Consider the following 18,800-nt stretch of genomic DNA (forward strand, 5'->3'; position numbering starts at 1 on the left):
CCAGAAATACAACATCCGTCTTTACGGGCGTTTACAGGCTTGAAGCTCAACATCCACTATAAATTACATTTGGTGGTACGGATTAAGTGATTAGCATGCACTCTGTGTCTGGGTTCTGCAGCCAAGACAGACAAGATCCACTGTGTTTTCTCCACAGTCTCTCTAGACAACCACAACTGGAGCGGCAGAGAATGGAGAAACAAAGATGGAGCAACCGACTCGCACCACGTAGAGAGACTTATCGGAATATTTGCAGCGTTGTGAAAAACGTCAACTGATAAAGCAAGAAACTATTCAGAGAAGCATAATGCTGCCCTCATAACTTTTTTGAGAATGTTTTCATGCTCATTTTTCAGATAGGATCAGGTGTGTGTGTGTGTGTGTGTGTGTGTGTGTGTGTGTGTGAATGTGTGTGTGTGAGACCCGCTTAACATTGAAATGTACCGTACAGGCATGTTGATCTACTGTTACACAATACAAAATCTGATTACAACAAATTCCTGTCTCATGATAAAGTCTCATGATCTATGACACAACGCATGAAATGAAAGTTGAAAATATAATTAAAAAAAACAAAACAAGTGTCAATTTCCCTTCACACGGCCACATAAGGCGGGGAAAAGCACGTGACAGCTACAAACACCGTATACGACTGGAGTAAAGTTGGCTAATACCATCAAAACTAAATATATTGTTTGTTAATTGTATTTATGATATTTATGATGTGGTCTGAGTCTGTAACTTCAGAAATACTGTCGTACAGGCCTGTGATGGCTTCACGCAGCCTCATCTGACAATTCACAGCAGCACAAGCTGTCAACGCCTCAAAAAACAGGAGACTTGCAGGCTGGTAGGAGGGATGCAAAACTGATTGAAACTTCACCAAAATACAGTCAGTATCGGTCTAAAGGTAGTCGTGTGCCATAATACCATTTTGAATTGCGTATTGTGGTGCTGCACTGACTGATATACACATGCTATTTATCGGCACAACACAACCAAACAATGGAAACAACTGCAACACACACGGTGTGCAGGAGACAGGGAGTAGAGTTAATAGTCATAGTTAAAGAGTAAATCTCCCCCAAAACACAATCCCTATTGTAAGTTTATACAATAGAATTACAAAAAGTTCTATAACAATAAAGCGAGGATCAAATTAGCCAGCATATATTACAATACAAGTTAAAATTAAAGCTGCAAGCAGCGTTGTTAGGGCCTGAGCCCCGGCCTAACCGCGGCCGGATCGCCGGCCCGAATCCAACGGTGTAATCGGCAAATCCCTAGGCCTTGTAGTTTAGGAGATACGAGCCTCAGTTCGCTGCACAGTGCGACTGCAGAGTTGAGAGCCGGCCCTTTAAGAGCCCCTCCCTTCTCTGCTCGCTCTCTGCCAATTGTGTCAGAGTGGAGAGCAGAGGAGGATTTGGCAGTTTTACTGTGAAACACAGTCATAACTCAGCATATGTTGGTCAAAAGTTGAATGTAAAGACATCAGTGCGTAGAGTTTTTTGTCAGGAATTCAATGGTGTGCTTTTTGAAGGTGTGAGTGTTTTAGTTTAGAAGCTACAAGTGTTTGTTTGAGAGTATGTACATGAGGGCAGAGACCCTCCAATTGTGGTTTCCATGACTACAGTAAACAAATGTCTGCCATCTGTGCCTGAGTGGAGAGCAGCTTAAAAGTGTACATTTTTAGTGTGTGAAAAGCAAATAACTCTGCATACGTTGCTTGGAAGTGGAATATAATACCATATTTTTGTAGAGATTTTTCTGAGCAATCGACTGGTATGTTTTGTGAAGCTGTGAGAGTTTTAGTTTAGACGTGCCAAGCGTTTGTTCGAGAGTATGTACCATGAGAGGACACGGCCTCCCCATTGAATTCCATTGTAACGTAAAACGTGTCTCCCCGACTTTGACGGCTTATAAAATCCAAACCGAGCGCGTAGTATATTAACCTTGAACAACTTTTAATCAGCACAGTTGGGGGAGTAATGTGTGAAAGTTTGGAAGCGATGCCATTTACGGTTTAGGAGGAGATAGATTTTGTTCGGGGAGTAAAAAATTCCTTTTTTTGACAGTTTTGTCCAATTTGTGGACATTGTGTTGTAGATAGGTGAGAGGTCAGAGTGTATGAATTTTTCGTCTTAATGAGACGATTCCAACGGTGTTGGTCCCATGTCTGTGGGACATTCGTGCAAGCAGTTATAGCGCTCCCAATTTTTTTTTAGTTTTTTTGCTCCCTAGGTGGCGCTATTGAGTTTTGGTGAATTTTTTTTTTTAAATATAAAATTTTTCGCCGGACCGGACGTGTGTGCAAAAATTCAGCGAATTTCATGCATGTTCAGGGGGTCAAATTCAGCGTTAAAGTCGCGGCGGAAGAAAGAAAGAATAATAGCCAAAAAAACGCAGCAATTTCAGATATAATTTGTGCCACCATTGGTTTCAATGGGGGACCTCACCCCCCGTCCCCCCCCGGACCCTCCTGTGATGTTTTTAGAGGCCTGTGATGCTCCTAAGTGTGTGTTTTTACTGCTTTTAGCGCTGACTTCGTGTCTCTCTGACTTCGAAACATAATAGGGTCTTCGCCCAGAAGTACCTTCTGGCTCAGGCCCTAATAAACACAACCGCATAGCTGTACTCACCTGGTGAAGATAGTTCTTCCACATCAAGAGTCCGAACTGTCGCATGATAGCCATTTTGAACCCTGTACTGGACTCCAGTCAGCCTGCTAATGTGGCTAGAAACAAAAAAGAAAAAAGGGTTTTAGTTGCAGGTTTCATTTTAACATCTTCCATCGAAGACTTGAAGTATTTAAAATGGGGGGCTGTCTCATTACTCATCTCGGTTTCCGTTTATCATTAAGTCAAGAAAACAAAAAAGAGAAGTGACACAGAGCTTAGGAGGTATGCCAAGTCATGCCTGGTTGATGAAATTATTCATGATATTTCCTTTATCAGTAGAAAAAAAGAATAATGAGAGGTTCAGAGTGGAGACCGTGATGTTCCACCGAAGAGAAGTGTGTTGAGATCGTCATCGGCGTGGTCCATCACAGGTTCAAGTACCACCACAATTTCTCTCACATCGCCCAAAGAAGCAAATTCAAGTGTTTCTTTTCAGCGGATAAAATAAAATATATTACGAATACAAGACAATAACGGCCTTAGCACTGAATCCAAATGATATTTAGATTCTCTGTTTCTTTGCTATGTCATTTTGTTGTCAACCGCGTATCCTGTATGTTGAAGTTTACTTACTCAGGGACAGTGTACAAGGATCTCAAAGAAAATGAAAGATGCATTGCACCAGAATAAGGCTGAATAACGCCTGCAGCTCCTGGGCAGATCAACATACCACTGGTTTTACTGCTCTTCCAAATGAGCTCTTTTACCATTCTTTTTTTAAAATGCGTACCTGTTCTGCTTTGTAACTGTTTTGTTTTACTACCTGTGTCACATGTCGCGTTGTGCACTGTCTTGGGTTTGTCTTGCTTGTGTTTCATCACTTTTTATTGTATTTTCAGAAGCTTGTTAGCCAGGAGACCACAGATGAAAAAGAAGCTTTTGGCTAATTCTGGTCTTTTTATTCTTTTTTCGTTTGTTTTTACACATGCATTTTCATTTAAATCAATCATCACACTCACTTCTTAAATAAACTAGTTGCACTCAGAAGAGATTTAATGTTGGTAATTCATATAAAAGAAGGCCTGGAAATTGCTTCATTAGGGTGTAAACCAAACTAAATTACAAGCAAAATATTGCTAAAAATGACAAAAGACGGGCACTGAAAAGGACTTCCTTGTAAAAACCCAACTTTTCTCTATCATGAAGTCACATAGGCCTCCACAGTCCAAAGAGTGCCATCAATATCAGCGGCTGGGATTATCTCTAGGAGAGTTATGGCACAAATAACTTAATGGAGTACTATTTCCCAGCTCACCACGCGACCACAGTGGGATAGAAGTGGGCACGCAGAGATTGTATTTCACACTAGTGTCACTCATTGCAGAGAATATATGTTCTTCAAATGACAAAAACTATTTTATTTTCTGTAAAAACAAACAAAAAACAAAACCCCAAAAGCCCTCTGAGCAAACACACAAATAAGCCACGAAGACCTTTTCCTTGTTGACTGAAACCTGCTTTTGTCCTCTGTGATTGGTCAAAAAAAACAGCCCTTTGCCCTTCCTGATTGGACAATCTCCCTGCTCGTCAATCCTGAAGGATTCCGATGAATGCTAAAGATGGAGTTGAGGGTCAAACCGAGGAAATATTATGCGCTGACTCACCAAAGCCACGTTACAGGATTCACCTCACATCTTCAACAAACTGACAAGGTTGTATTTTAACACTCCAAGACATCAAATTACCATAAAAGAAAAGCGAGCTTCGGCACATGAACTTCACCAGCAGCAGCGTTCCCTTCCTCTCTCTTGTCGAGGTTAAAACAGCTCCTCCTTTTCGGCTCAAACCGATAACAATACCATCACTGCGGGGCTCCTTGTCTTCCTCACCGGCGCTGTGAATGTCCGGTTAGCATCGGTGAAGCTAACTCCGTTAGCAGCCCGGTCCAGTGTCCCGTCCAGTTTTCCTGTCTGCTAGCGAGGCGATGACACTGCAGCAGCGACTGAAGCAGTCCGTGAATTCATGGTGAAAACGCAGGGAATCGTCAACAAAACACCTCACGTGACCTGAGTGGAGCAGCGTGTCACGTGATCTCAACAATCACGTCAGTTATTACAGAATCACTTTTCTTTCCGTGGCTGATCTGTTTAATGCTCATAAATAAGTGTCACGATTACTGAAATATTTTTTTAAATATGCATTTTATGTATTATTATTTGTAGTAGTAGAAGTAGTATGTGAATGATATGTTTCATGGTTAATTTTATATTCGTATTTTTAATTGCCTTTTTCTTTCAAAGTGAAAGACATTCTTTTGGATTGCATTTTACAAACTGTAAAAAAATAAATAAATAATAAATCCCGCTGTGACATTTTTTTGCCTAAAGATTCCATCCAAGCTTTAAAATACTCACTACTTCATCTTTATGCCCTGTTTTATCATAGGATTTTCAATACATGTTTCCACATCAACAAATTATTCGACTGCGAACGACATCTGTTCTACCTTTATAGGTTGATTTTCCAGAGGTTGTGAGTTTGATTCCCTATTAGTGCAAAAGTGATGTTTGGAGGAAACTTGAGGCTAATTTATTATTGATCCGCCAAAAACTAAAGAACTGCCGCTGTTCAGTTCTACAACTCCCACGGCTATAACTAACAGGCCATTTTAAACTACGTCCGGCCCACGTGAATGTTAGCATTTCCTCTGTTTGTTTGTTTCTAATCTGTGCTGTTTTGCATAGTCCTATGCGTGCATGGGTTGTGTATCTAACGTCATGAAAACAGATTACGTTAGTAACAAAGATAAAAGCATGATCTGGTACACACTGCATGGCTGTAAATGCCAGGAGCTGGGATCAGCGGATCTATATCCAGCTGCCACAACCTCTTACTGCTAAAAGCCTGCAGCTGCTAACATTAGCAGCTTAACACAAGCAGCAAAAGCCTTTGTGATCTCACTGTATTTCTTTCAGGAGATGCAGATTTTAGAGTGGTTTTTTTTTACTGTAATGTGGCGGGTTTGTCCCAATACTGATTTTGTGGTCAGTTACTTAAGACTAGACATTCAAACAATAGATAACACGTTCGATAAGCTCCTTTTACTTTGTCACACTAAGCTGTTGTCTGTATGCATTTAGCTCTAATTTCTATTTTTCAATTTCTACCTCATTTTACGGGCCAAAAAGTGATCCACTGCCTAAAATTGGTAACTTAAAGGCTGGTTGTTGGTATGGATTTATTTATTTAAAAAAAAATATATATATATATATACAAAACTATTTGATGAGGCAAATTTATGACACAGCTATAGCGCCCCCTAGCAAGCCGCAATGTTGCGCCACACCTGAAGCCAACAGCAAACGGCAATAAATCCAAACTATTACCAAAGTATTAAATCTAGGAAAAATACTGTACATTTTTGGTGAGAAAAGGCAACAGCAGGTAGCATCAGACTGCATGATAGCTTGTTTTATTTGAAAATCAATACAAAAAAGGTTATTCACATTACAGGCCTATCAAGGGAAAAAAAACACTGTAAAAATATAAGTTTCACAAAGAAAACATTGCCTTTTTTTGGAATGAAGCACAAAATATTTCAAGTAGTAGTGGCATGTTCTTCGTTTATACATATAGGATTATGTACAATTACAAAACACAGGAGATAACCAGTGTGGAATAACAGTTTAAAATGCATTTCAATCATCGTGCGCAGTGTCCTGATTGAACACAGTTAAGACTGTCCTTTAAACTGTCTTCCATCTCTAAAAGGAGGGAACACATCTGGGAAGTATTGATTGTTCGAGGGCTGAAATGGTTACGTTTCATTCCCCTGCGCTGCCTCTGTGATAATAAAAGTTCTGGACCTAATTAAGATGGAAGGAAATATTAGTTTATGCATTGACAGCTGTTTATTCACTGAATAAGTAGTTCTTAATATTAAGATTATTAGCTTAAAGAAACACATCCGCTTTATGGGAAATGTGCTTATTTCTGTTCTCTCCAGAGCCAAAAAGAAAACAGATAGACACCCTTCTCTCCTCTGCATATCGCAGGGGCCCACTGGCTGATCATTAGCTAGCTTAGCACAATGAATGGTGGGTAGTTATGCCTGTCTTGCAACCTCAGCTGCTAAAACCTGTAGTTCCTTCAGTGTATTCTCTTTCAAACAGATCAGATCTTGGTTTGAGCAAAAAGATCTCCACTAACAAAGTAGGCCGTGAATGATCAGTAGCAGTAGTTGCTCTCCGAGTCATCAGTAAACCTTTTGTTAACCAGTGTTGTGCTGAAGTTCTCAGGTTCATGAGGTAAAGCTCACTCCTCGACACCGTCAAAGATGTAGGGGCAACTAACGCAGCCACCGTGGACTTTAGCTTCCTTGCTAGCATGTCCACCTTGAGTATGCGATTACTTCTGAGTAAAGAACATTAACACTTGTCCATACATTACTATTCATTGTGCTTAGCTAACTAGCAGGTAGCAGGTGTCTGAGGGTCCCAGCTTCTTAATGCCACACAAAGGAAGAGGGGTATCGGTCCTCTAGTCTGGCTCTGGGAAAGACCACAAATATGAGCATTTCCCATAAAGTTCACATGTTCCGTTAAGTTTGATTGATCCAGAGTGTGAGTTAGTTGGTTCCCTTACTGGCACACATTTAAAGACAACATGTTTGTATCTTAGCACTTGTCTTGTGTTCCTTGTGAGATTAGTGTGCTTTACATCTCAAACTGTAACAGCACATTTGTTGTATAAAACTCTAGAAGAAACAGAGGAGACTCGTTTCACAGCTCTGTCTCCGTTACAGATGTCCCTGAAGAAACATGACAGCACCACAGTACCTTTGGCAAACAAGGACAAAACTGAGCATCAACAACTCATACAATCATATTCAGACATATTTTCTTCAACTAGATGATATTTCACTAAGTACAAGAGATCCTTGTACAAACAGTGCATTATAAAAACTATTATAACCAGCAAAACCACAACATGACTGCTATGTTTTACATGATGAACACCTTTTCCAAAAAAATGAGTCCATGAGGTTGAACATATTTTACAGCTATTGAACGTAATCTGAGATGGGTTCTCCAAGGGGGTTCCAGTGACTTCAGTGCTGAGTGTGAGTTATCGTGTGGGGATTGATGGGAGGTATTTTTGTCAAGCCTGTAAACACACCAAAATGAATGTACTGTATTACAAGGGCAGGTTTCTGAGTAATTCATATTTGCTTGTTCTCCATTACTTGTCTTTAAACTAAAAGACTGTGGAGCAGACAACTGACTGGAATGTGGAACAGCGTTAAGAAGAAAGGGAAAGTGCTGGAGGATAGCTGAGCAAATGGTCCAAACAACCACCGCCTATAGGCTCAGAAACCCAGCACTGGCAGGATACGAATCTCCCTCATCTTCATCCTCTGCTTGTTCCACCTCGCCTCCGCTGTGAGCTGCCGAGTTTTTCCTCTTCACTTGTTTGCTGGATGTGCCACGGGGCCTCTGCATGGGAACCAGAAGGCGGAAGCCCGGCTGGGAATTAGAGGTTGCCCCCAAGCACGCGGTGAAGGTCTTGAGTGTGCATGGCATGAGGGAGGAGGAGCACGTCGACGAGGGACTAACAGAGGAGTATCCTGAACTGTGAGGGTCAGTAGAGAAGCAAAGTGGTTTCTGGACTTCCATGTTCACCCCTCGTTCCGCTTCACAGAAGCTGTCTTCATCGCTGGACAGAGCTCGGCAGTGCTCTAGTCTTTTTTCCGCATCAGTGACCATGTTTAGTGTGATGGACATCATTGAAGCTAAGGAAAGAAGAGTTTATACTTGTTAATCATTCTGACTTAAGCCTACACACTCTTAAACTGTAATGCTGCCATAACATTGTCGTCGTTACTATTTTGGCTGTAAAACAGTGGGTACGTTTTGTTCTGACCATCATACATCCAAATTTGATCCATTTGGTCGCATAACATTCAGGAAGTCTATAAGAGTCACACTGCTAAATTATCTATCTGCATTCAAGTTAGCAGAGGGATAACTGGAAGTAGCCAGCTCTCAGCCAGAAAGCCATCTAATGAGAAAAGCAGAGATTTCCCTGGTGGTGATTAGCTTAATGTGTGAACTCATTCCATTCATATCTCTTCATTAAGAGTAAGCAAACACCCAACAATGAAGCCGTATCTTCTACTTTGTCATGTTGGACATTGCATGTGCCGAGTCATCTCTGGCCACCACGCGTGGGTTAGTCTGGACATACAACGTGATTATTAGTAGAGTCTCACTTTATTCTCTTTCTCTTACTCACAATCACCATCTTTCTCTCCCTCGCTCTCCTCCTGGTCCCCTTCATAACCAGAACAGGAAGCGTCCAGACTCCAGTCAAGGATGTCGTCCAGTAACATCTCCTCCTGATTGGACAGTTCTGCTGTGGGTGTGGCCACAAAGCTGTTTCTGTTAGCCTGCATGCTGTCATCTCGTCTCCTTGGGGAAGAGGAGGGGGGGTAGTAGTGGGTTAGAGTGAGTCAGTGGAGCATCTCACAGATGGCACAAACAAACACCTTCTGGACTAGAATGCTCCCTCGTCTGTCACGGAGCGCAAGAGACAGCAAGGACACTAACTGCTAAATGAGCAACTAGAGAGGTGGGGCAGCCGTCATGATGCCAGGAATTGCTTTGTTTCTAATAACCTGACTTTATGCACATCATGAATGCATATTTAAGTTGACTAAAGCATCCTTTTTATCTTATTGACAGTTTGCTGAGTCAGTTTTATGCTGTTATGAGCTACTCAGGCATCAACACCTCTAGAAGCCTTGGTTGATCTTTTTCAACCCTCAATTGAGTCTTACAGACAGCAAGTAAATCCTGATGGCCATTTGGCACTCCTGACAGCTATTATGTACCTCCTAACTTTGAGGACTAAGAACAACTCTGTATGCAAGAGCATTTCATGATATCACTTTTTTTTCTTCTTAAAAATGTTTTGGAAATAAAGACAAATGGTACCAATTCAAAACGAGGTTTTTGGCATGTTGGCAAAACTTGACATTATGAAACAAAACTTTTCATGTAGATAAAATCATCATCGTCCAAAAGTATTTGCCAAGATCGGGCAGGAGAACCTAACTCAACAGCTCTCAGCTGATGTTGAACAAATGCTGCCACCAATATCAGAAATAAGAAATTGTAAAACTATGTTGTGGTCTGACCAATAATAGGTCTCATTTACCTTTGTGAATAGTTCTGATTTAATTTAAGTGTTTGTGTTGCCATAAAAGGTTTAAGGTTTTATTGTGATTAAGCAGAGTAAAGGTTTCAGGTGGTTTACAGGGGGAATATCTGCTGCTTACTGATGTGTTGGCATGCGCTTGTCTCACCTCTTGTTGGAGCCTGACGGGGAGGCCAGGAAGGTGTACATGTCTGCTGTCTGGCCAGTAGGGCTGGGAGGTTCCATCTGAGGCTCCACCTCTGGAATCTCCAAGATCTGACACAGTTCTTTAAAATCCATCACCTGATACCGGCCATGAAATGATACAAATCGGGGTTAACAATGTTATGTTTTTTTCATTTTTGGTCTATTGTAAAGTAATGTTTCTTTCCTACACGGCACTCATACCGTCTCTTTGCTGATGTGCTGGTAAGCCTCATCTTCAAACCGTTGCTTCACACCAGTAAGAGACACGTGTCTGTAATCTTTGGGGACATCTTGACTGAAACTGAAGGGAAAACAGAGTCCTCTATAATCAACTCTTCAGGATAAATCTCATTACTTGTCCATTTGATGATTACCATTTATCAATACCAAGCTCTCCTATCAAAGTGACTCACCCCCAAGACACGTTTCTGTGACTCAGGAGGTGATTCACTGAGGGCTATGTACGCTCTCTCTCACCGACTCTCTCTTCTATGACTCGGCAGTTCTCTGGCCCTCCATTAGCTCAGTCACTGGACGTTATTAGCATTCCTATCCAGTCGTTGAGGGCATGATGAGCATGCTTAAACCAGTCAGTCAGATACGTCATCCATCTATACTTGTTCACCTCACCAGTCCATGTGTTTTTTACTTCTCAGAGATGAGAAGGCTGGTATTTTTCTATGACTTCGGTTTTCCGCATTCAAAATCAAAATGCTGACACTCATTTTTTGTTATTATTCAGTCCTGCTGTGGTGCATCTAAAGAGGACACCTTAACTGAATAAACCAATATTACATCATAAACACTGCTGATCTGATGTCATATTTTGAAAGATGGAGTCCTCACTGCCAGACAGCTGATCGCAGATTCATAACACGTCACCAGCAAACGAAACAGCTGTTGTGCATCATATTTCATTTTCATAGCACATTTTATAGTCAGACCACTTGGTAACTTGTTTTGATGAACACTCCATGCTCAACATAACCCCGGCTTCCTTGCTGGGATGGAGAGGGACTACGTTTAGAAAATCGATTGCAATAAAAGGTCACACTCTTTTGCATGGACTGGATTCTGTGCATCAAGCTAAATTATGATCTATAAAAACAGGCAGATAGAAATTACCCAAATGTATAGCCAAAGTGCAGCTTGCTGGTGATGGAGGAATTGAAGTCCAATTCAAATAGGAATAGATACATTTCAAATGATACCCACCCCCAGCCGTGAAGTTATGATTGAAGGGGTGGCGATTGTTTCTCTTCCAACTATATTTCCAAATTGAGAGCCCAATTGTGCAACAATACCACAATGTATTGTAATTTTATAGTTTTTGTGTCATCCTGCCAGCAGCCTAATAGGCAAAGAAAACATAACCTCCCTGAAAGAGGTAAAAATTTGTCTTAAATGTGTTGATGCCCAGCAATGTGATTGTTCAGGGAAAAGGGGGAGAAAATAAGTTGCTTAGCTACCAGTCTTCTTAAAACACACACACACACACACACACACTTTGAGCAGCTTACCACTTAACATAAAGCAGTACAGAGAGAGGGATGAGGTCTTCCTTGGAGAAGCTAGTGTATTCAACTAACTGGCTCGGCCAAATGGGAGCTGGAAAAAGAAAACAGCATAATTTAAGGCATCATCTGACGCTGTAGATTGCATTTACTTGCAAAGATTTCTTGCGTCACATGTCTGTGTCGAAAAGGCTGAAACGAAACCCCTCTTCAAAACAGCTGTGCTGAGCATGGGTTTGTCCCTGACAGTTATTACCATAATGATGTAGTGCTCTTGTAAGCAGCAGTGCAGCGCAGGCCAGTTTGGCAGGTTGTGGTGCAGCGAGAGCAGAGTAGAGCAGGGACAGCTCACAGATGTAGCTGAACAGGTGGGTGGTGCGACGCTCCAGTGGGAGAAGAGAGAGCAGAACCTCCCCATAGTCCAGCAGTGTAGGACTCTGATGTGGGAACCAGAGGAAATAATTCAACTACTGAATGTCCAAACACAATTTTAGTAGATCATGTCAGCGGGATTTATTCGGATGTGCTCACCCTGATTTTTCCCTGCAGCACAGAGATGACCTCTCCCATCATTCGAACGAGGTCCTCGTATTTGTAGGTGTTGTCTGTGAGCCAAACAGCTTCTCTGATGGTCAGGATTTCTTTACTGATGTAGCTTTTAAAAAAAATAAAATAAAAAATTGTCATACAAGTTCACAAAAAGGCACTTTATTTCATAACCTTGGTGCCAACTCAACCATCTGAAGTCCCTGCCTTGTAATCTACGTCCTTTCATCATCTCATATATCACAACCTTGTAAAACCATTTGTACTGAAAGGAGTAAATAGAATGTGGACTGAAAACACACGGACACCACCATGTCAAAGACGACTATTCAGTGTGCATCCTTACCGTGTACAAACTACCATGCAGGCAATGCCAAGTAACTGAAGGCGAGCCTTGGGGACAGAGCGTAGCGCAAGGTAGCGATCCACACAACCAACAGTCACATGCAGCGTCAGACTAGAGAAGTCCTTCATGGTGGTCACCTCCACTAGCCAGTCAACCAGGATGTACCTTAACAAAAAAACAACAAAACCAAAAACGTAAACAGAAAATGTTCCAGTTAAACTGTGTTTTGTGAATGTTGTAATCAGCCAAGCAGTATGTTACAACCTTACAGGAAAATAGTTGTCTGTTGCTGTTTTTATCTACACTTCAGTGATGTCATTAAAGAGCAGTCGTTAATCATGCTAAGGATATGGTAAATTTGAAGCCACCGACTACCTCATGGTGTCCTTGATGCCTCGTCGGAGGATCCCGTGAGCACAGTGTCGCAATGCTAGATTAGAGGAAGTGAAAAGCTGGGACACCAGGTCAGAGCAGGCCTTGGCCTCCAAACCCAGTGGATTGCCATTGCTGCACACTTTAGCCAGAGAGAGCTGCATGGAGGGGAGAGGGAGTCTGAAATCAAAAACTTTTTTAACCGACACTATAAAAGACAACAGTAAGGATGAGTCCTGCTTGTTTTTTTGTGATTTAACGGTGCTGCTAGCATTCAACTGTAAAAGGCAAAGAGGAAAAACAACTGGCTGATGAAATAATCCTTTAGAGTAACTTCAATAAATAACTAAAAGCTGGGGAAATGAAGGAGCAGGACATGAAAAACATGGCAGCTGTTGCACAACACACACTTGAATGTCTTTTGTGTTATTACACTGAGTAACTGTGATAGAATTGAGATGTAGACTGACAGGGAAAAACCCAATAAACCAAGAGCTGTATCAGCATTATGACACAAGACAAGAGTCTGCCTCACACGTCTATACGCCTGTGGATTTTGGCGCAATTCTGATAGGGATCCTTTCAGTGTTGTCAGACACTGATGATACTTATTTGAGCTCTTCCAAAAATGGCACTGCACATAGGAAAGGAGGTTTAACAAGAAGTTATCTTTGAACAGAGCAGCAGCTTTAGCCCTGAACAGTGTTGTTTTTAAGTCTTTATTTTTTATTTGACAAAATCATGTGAGCAGTGCAGAGAGCTACAGTGATAAAAATAAAAGCTAATCTCAATCACTCTCTCTCTCTCTCTCTCACACACACACACACACACACACACACACCTGTGCTTCCCAGCATCCTTTGCCAGCGTAGTCCCTGAGGGTTCGTATACACTGAAGGTACCTGCCTGGATCAGACATCTGAAATTAAAACAAAAACAAACAAACAAACACCACTGTCAAGTTTGTTTCAACCCGGAGTTTCCAATAAATATACACAATATTTGTCTAGTGCCACATGATTTTGTGTGGGGGGGGATTTTTTTTCGTACAATATTGCAATGCAATAAACAAATTGTATCATAAGAAACTTGTACATAAATAGCTGATCGTTGCACAGGCTGTCAGTGCGATTCGATTAATCCTACAGCGTCGGCTATAGTTTATCCATGTCTTCATTTGCAAGAGTGTTGTGGGGAGATACCCAGTATCCTCACACCTCAACATCTTTGACCATGTTTATCGACCTATGATAACCACACAGAGTTGTTATAAAAGCTTGATTCAAACTCACAGCTGCTCTACGGTTGTGCTCCCATAACAGAAAGGAACTCTGTAAACAGCCGGCCCGTGAAGACTCTTCCAGCATTGATATGGCATCTGAATGCTTTCCATCCTCCTAAAGAGAGAGCAAAAACAAAAGGCAGCACAGTGCTAGCTGTTAACAAAAATCTTGCTGAGCAACCTAATAAAATGGACTTGCTCTATACATAAAGGTCATGTGTCATGATCCTGGAAATCAGTTCAATTAAGATGAAATGTGTCATCACATTTGGGCCGTAAGTAGCCAACAGCTTTGTCATATGAATCGATTAGCTGCTAATAGAAACAGCGCTAACGACAAAAAGACACACTGAGACAGCAAGACCCAATTCACACTCACTTCAAACAGCTGCAGGACTCTCGCCAAACAGTGCAGCAGGGGCCCCTTCTTCTCCTGAAAAAACACATAGAAAATGAATTCACAATTACACTAACAGAGGGTCTGCTAGCTTCATTTGGTGCTCCCACAAGCACCAAACCAAAACTCGCATTAGTACGGGAGAAAACGAAGATAATTCTGTAATTTTTTTAAGCACAAACTATTAATATATTCCAATTTTACAAGTGGAAGGCTAGTGTTGCTCAATTAATATGCTATTATACAATCAAAATATAAATAGATTTTGAATAGTGGTGCAAAAATCACTTATTTGTTATTTCCAATTATTCATTCTAGTTATTTAATCTAATAGAATACTGAAAAACTGTGCTGCAAAAATGACATTTTTTGTTGTTGCTAGTTAAAGTTTGTATGTTTGAGCTGAGAAATGCTTGTAAACTCAGTAATTTGCACACATTTTTCCTGATAACCAATCAAATAGAAGCTATTTGTCTGTAATATTGTTCAAAATAACCACAATATGGCTTTTCCATTAAAATCATGCAGCTCTATATGAAACTAAATTTTCTTGTCAGCTAAGATTGTAGGGTAAAAAAACAACAACAACCAAAACTGACCATATTGTTGTCACACTCAGCCTTGAGACGGTCAAACACCACAGCCTTGCAGCAGCTACCAGTGGGAGACCACGGTGGACGGATGAAGACCCAGATAAAGGGATCTGCCGCAGGGGACCGCAGGCTCTCCGCAAGGCTGAAGAAGTGAGAGGCTTTCCGTCCACACACATCAGCTCGGCCCTCGTCGCTCAACAACGCTAATGGAGACAAACAGGGCACAAGCGATGAGCTACAGAAATTTCACTTGACTTTTATTCGATATGGATCCTACTGTAAGACAAATATATTAACAAAGAACAAACAAAAACAAAGTGTAAAAGCAAAATGTTTCAGATGGGAGTTGTGAAGTGTTTTACTCACGTCCTTCATTGTACAAATAAGCAATCCCCAACTTCACAGCGGCTTCAAAATTCCCTTTCTCTGCAGCTCTGGAGGAAAGAGGAAGATTTCAAGTTAAAAAAAACCCCAACTCATATAACCAAAGATTATTTACCTTAAAAAAAAAAAAAAAAAAGGACAGATGAGACTATACCTTTCAAATAACCATAAGGTGTTGGGAGACGGCCACGTGTCTTTGAAACTGACCCTGGCCCAAACACTGGAGTGGTTGTCAACAATGTCACGCAGCTGAGAGTGAACCTGTAACACAGCTCAAGCTAATTAGTCCCTGAACAGTGGAGATAGTCAAGTAAGTTTATTTGTGTAGCGTCAAATCACAAAAAAAAAAGTTATCTCATGACACTTTACAAGTACAGCACCACACTCCTTCATTTTAGTTACACTAAACAGTTCTTCATGGACAAGCACATCTTGCAAAGTTGCAGATACTTGACCCATCAACTCAGGAGGCAAAATGATGCTAAGATACTCCAAATCTGGGATGACATGATGCACGCTTAAAATTTAAAAAAAAAAAAAACATTGATCACAAGTGTATTACAGATACTCACTGCTCTGACAGACAGCAGGTCCTCAGCAGAGAGGCACTGGAGCACACAGAGGAGCACCTCCTCAGGTAGAGACAGAAAAGTGACAGTAGGAGTCCTCTTACGGAGCCGTTTCAGCACGGGAACAGAGTAACATTTTGAGCAACGGCAGTGGACTACTGTAAGGAGAAAGGGAATCAAAGTTAGACAACTTATTAATTTTACCAACAAGTATCCCAGGATGACCAGGAAGCCGCCTAAAGATAAAACACACATTTGCCATGCACACTAAGTCGACCTAAAGCATTTCACATCTTAGTGCAGGGCTGACAACCAATTCTCACGTTAATGTTACACCAATATTTACAGTTCATTTAAAGCAGGCAGGCCAAGGACGCCGAGGTTCCACATTCAAAATGTCTACTGACGTCAGACATCTCGGGATAGTCAAATCCACAGTGTGAATGCGAAAATGTTAACAAAATAATGGAAACACGATTGCCTAAAAGCTATTCAATTGATTATAGTGTATCATTTGAGGAACTGTTACAAGTATTTGCATCTTCATGACGATAGTGAACTGAGCGACGATGAAGTGAGCGCCCAAATTTCCCTCCTGTTGTTAAAGAGGCATAATGGTTCAATTATACCCAAGTTTCGTGCCTGTTAACATCCTATCTTCAATTTTTAAACAGTGAAAACTCCTATGAAGGCAAGAGGCGATGGGTTTTATCTGAATATTGCCAGAGAAGTGGTATCCTATTAGATGCTGGCTAACAGTGCTAACTATATCAAATCGCAACTATTTCAAACAGGCACTTAGACAGACAGTCTTTAATCAAAGTGTATTTGGGAGAATAAGAGACCAATTAAAAGGGTTAAAACAAAACTACTTACCGCCCGCTTTCATTGCAAGTGATTCTGTGGTGATACCTTTAGCTAAAGTAACAGCACTAAACGGCGATTTAAACTCGGTATTAATTCAATACAATATTACACACTCATAAACTATCGTGCTAATTCACCAGAACATAAAATAATCAATGTCAGGGAAACGTTTTGCTGCCTCTGTAATGGTGCAGCAGTTCACGAATATTGTAAATTGTCGGCTTAAGTCTGAAATTCAAATTCAAGCACGCGTCCCTGACTTGTTGGACCCACCCCGGAGTTACTCTAGGACCGCCCGCGCGCAGTGTTTAAACTCTACATTCAATCTGATTGGTCAAACCGGGATACGCCTACCTACGAGTGTCCAGCCTCCTGATTGGTTTGTGTGTCTAACAGTAGCACCGATTGGCCAAAATTTATAAATTGTGCAATAAGCGATAAACATTGGACAGCGTAATTCTATTTCGAAGTACGCGCTCGTCAATGACCGTATACTATTGGTTAACCTGATTATGACAAATTAAGCAGCCACGCCTATTTTTGGTGGATTATGGGACAAGTAGTTGGACGGAAATACCGTTTAAAGGTACCTCGTTTAAAGGGACAGGCACCCCGTCAGAGCCAAGGATCTTTCCTTCTCCTCAGATAGGGAAGGAGCTTTCAACCCTTTACCCTCTTTACACGTTAACTGTTTTACCAGGCCTATCTTTTGAATTTTCACACAATTGAACAACAAAATTAGCATCATATTCTCCATTTTTTTTAATCCTTTATTTTCCGTGTTTGTAATACCTCAGAGGGCACTTAGGTGATGTCGTGTGTAATTATGGTCATCCCAATAAGTACATATTGAATTAAATTGAACTTAACCCAATGAACCGACATCCATGTATGTTGTCTACAAAATCTTGAATATATGACGCTAAACATTAATTAAAAAACAGATTATTTGCATCAACTCATTCAAGCAGAAAAAAAAAATCTGTCGTCATCTTGACTTAAAGAAGAGGAAAGAACTGGAAAGTGGGCTGAATGAGCCCTCAGTTAAAGATTTTACTTTAAACTGTTATGATTTTTATTAATTTAATTATTGGTCAAACTAGTAAGGACAAAAAAAATCAAGCTCAATTGATATTCATTTATTTATTTTTATCATCTGTTTCTTCATTATCTATTTATTTTTATTCATCTATTTATGCAGTGAGTTGGTTAGATTGCAAAGTAAATTATCAATATTCTGCCAAAGACATATATATCCAACTTGGCCACATAGGAAGGGCACATTTAATTGGTTTGAGCTGAAATGGTTTAATATGATGATATATTTAAATGTCCAATTTAAGTGCTAACTTGTAAAGGTCAAGCATAAAAAAAGAGCAAACAACATGAACACCTCAAACTCAAATCGATCAATAGTTCTGTGACCTATCAGACAATCAAGAGACAGATTTGTTTGACTTTGAAGCAGCCGCATTTGAGGGAATGACATGATGAGTAAGATCATTATGTTGGAACTCTTTGTGAATATTTAGACAAACTCTCTCTCTCTCTCTCTCTCTCTCTCTCTCTCTCTCTCCTCTGAGTCATATGGGTCATAAGAGAGCAGAGTGCCCTGCATGTCGTAATCATGCATTCTTCAAGCTTCAAACTCTATTGATCTACACATCACCTGCTCACTCCGTGAACATCATCAGGAACAAGAGCTATAGTGTAAAACGTTACATTGGAAATCAATAGCTGAGAACAAATAAAACCTAACACAGTCAAAACAAAAGCAAAAAAAAAAAATAATAATCTCGATATTTCCTAAAAGTACTTCAACAAGACAAGCCAGCATGACCTTTTGCCTATAACCTGCTTGTGCTCTTTAGGGTATTTTCTGTCATGCAAATTTAAAAAAAATCGTTT

General features: G+C 40.7%; 2 protein-coding genes across 4 annotated transcripts in view; both read right to left on the reverse strand.

The window, feature by feature from the left end:
- Positions 1-4,683, reverse strand: part of abca3b (ATP-binding cassette, sub-family A (ABC1), member 3b) — a 34,710-nt gene extending 30,027 nt beyond the window's left edge. Inside the window, exons 1-2 of one of the 3 annotated variants that reach the window (XM_086185418.1) lie at positions 4,364-4,683; positions 2,640-2,734 (exon numbers count right to left, since the gene is read on the reverse strand). In XM_086185418.1, coding sequence (XP_086041544.1) covers positions 2,640-2,693 — 54 coding nt within the window. In that variant the 5' untranslated portion in view covers positions 2,694-2,734; positions 4,364-4,683. The remainder of the gene's footprint in view (positions 1-2,639; positions 2,735-4,363) is intronic. The other 2 variants (XM_086185416.1, XM_086185415.1) reach the window with 2 other exon arrangements.
- Positions 4,684-6,100: 1,417 nt separating this feature from the next.
- ccnf (cyclin F) lies at positions 6,101-17,170 on the reverse strand. Its single transcript, XM_086184447.1, has 17 exons — positions 16,902-17,170; positions 16,029-16,183; positions 15,611-15,717; positions 15,439-15,506; positions 15,079-15,275; positions 14,462-14,515; positions 14,093-14,197; positions 13,642-13,719; positions 12,804-12,958; positions 12,429-12,593; positions 12,068-12,191; positions 11,793-11,973; positions 11,543-11,630; positions 10,224-10,323; positions 9,985-10,118; positions 8,913-9,088; positions 6,101-8,409 (listed from the first exon to the last, which is right to left on the reverse strand). The coding sequence occupies exons 1-17, from the start codon at positions 16,912-16,914 to the stop codon at positions 7,979-7,981; spliced, it is 2,331 nt and encodes a 776-aa protein (XP_086040573.1). The 5' UTR covers positions 16,915-17,170; the 3' UTR covers positions 6,101-7,978.
- Between the last annotated feature and the right edge of the window lie 1,630 nt (positions 17,171-18,800).

Source organism: Aulostomus chinensis, chromosome 18, assembly GCF_037954235.1.
Source record: "Aulostomus chinensis isolate RoL2024-O1b breed Wild chromosome 18, RoL_Achi_v1.0, whole genome shotgun sequence".
In the NCBI taxonomy this organism is placed as follows: domain Eukaryota; kingdom Metazoa; phylum Chordata; class Actinopteri; order Syngnathiformes; family Aulostomidae; genus Aulostomus; species Aulostomus chinensis.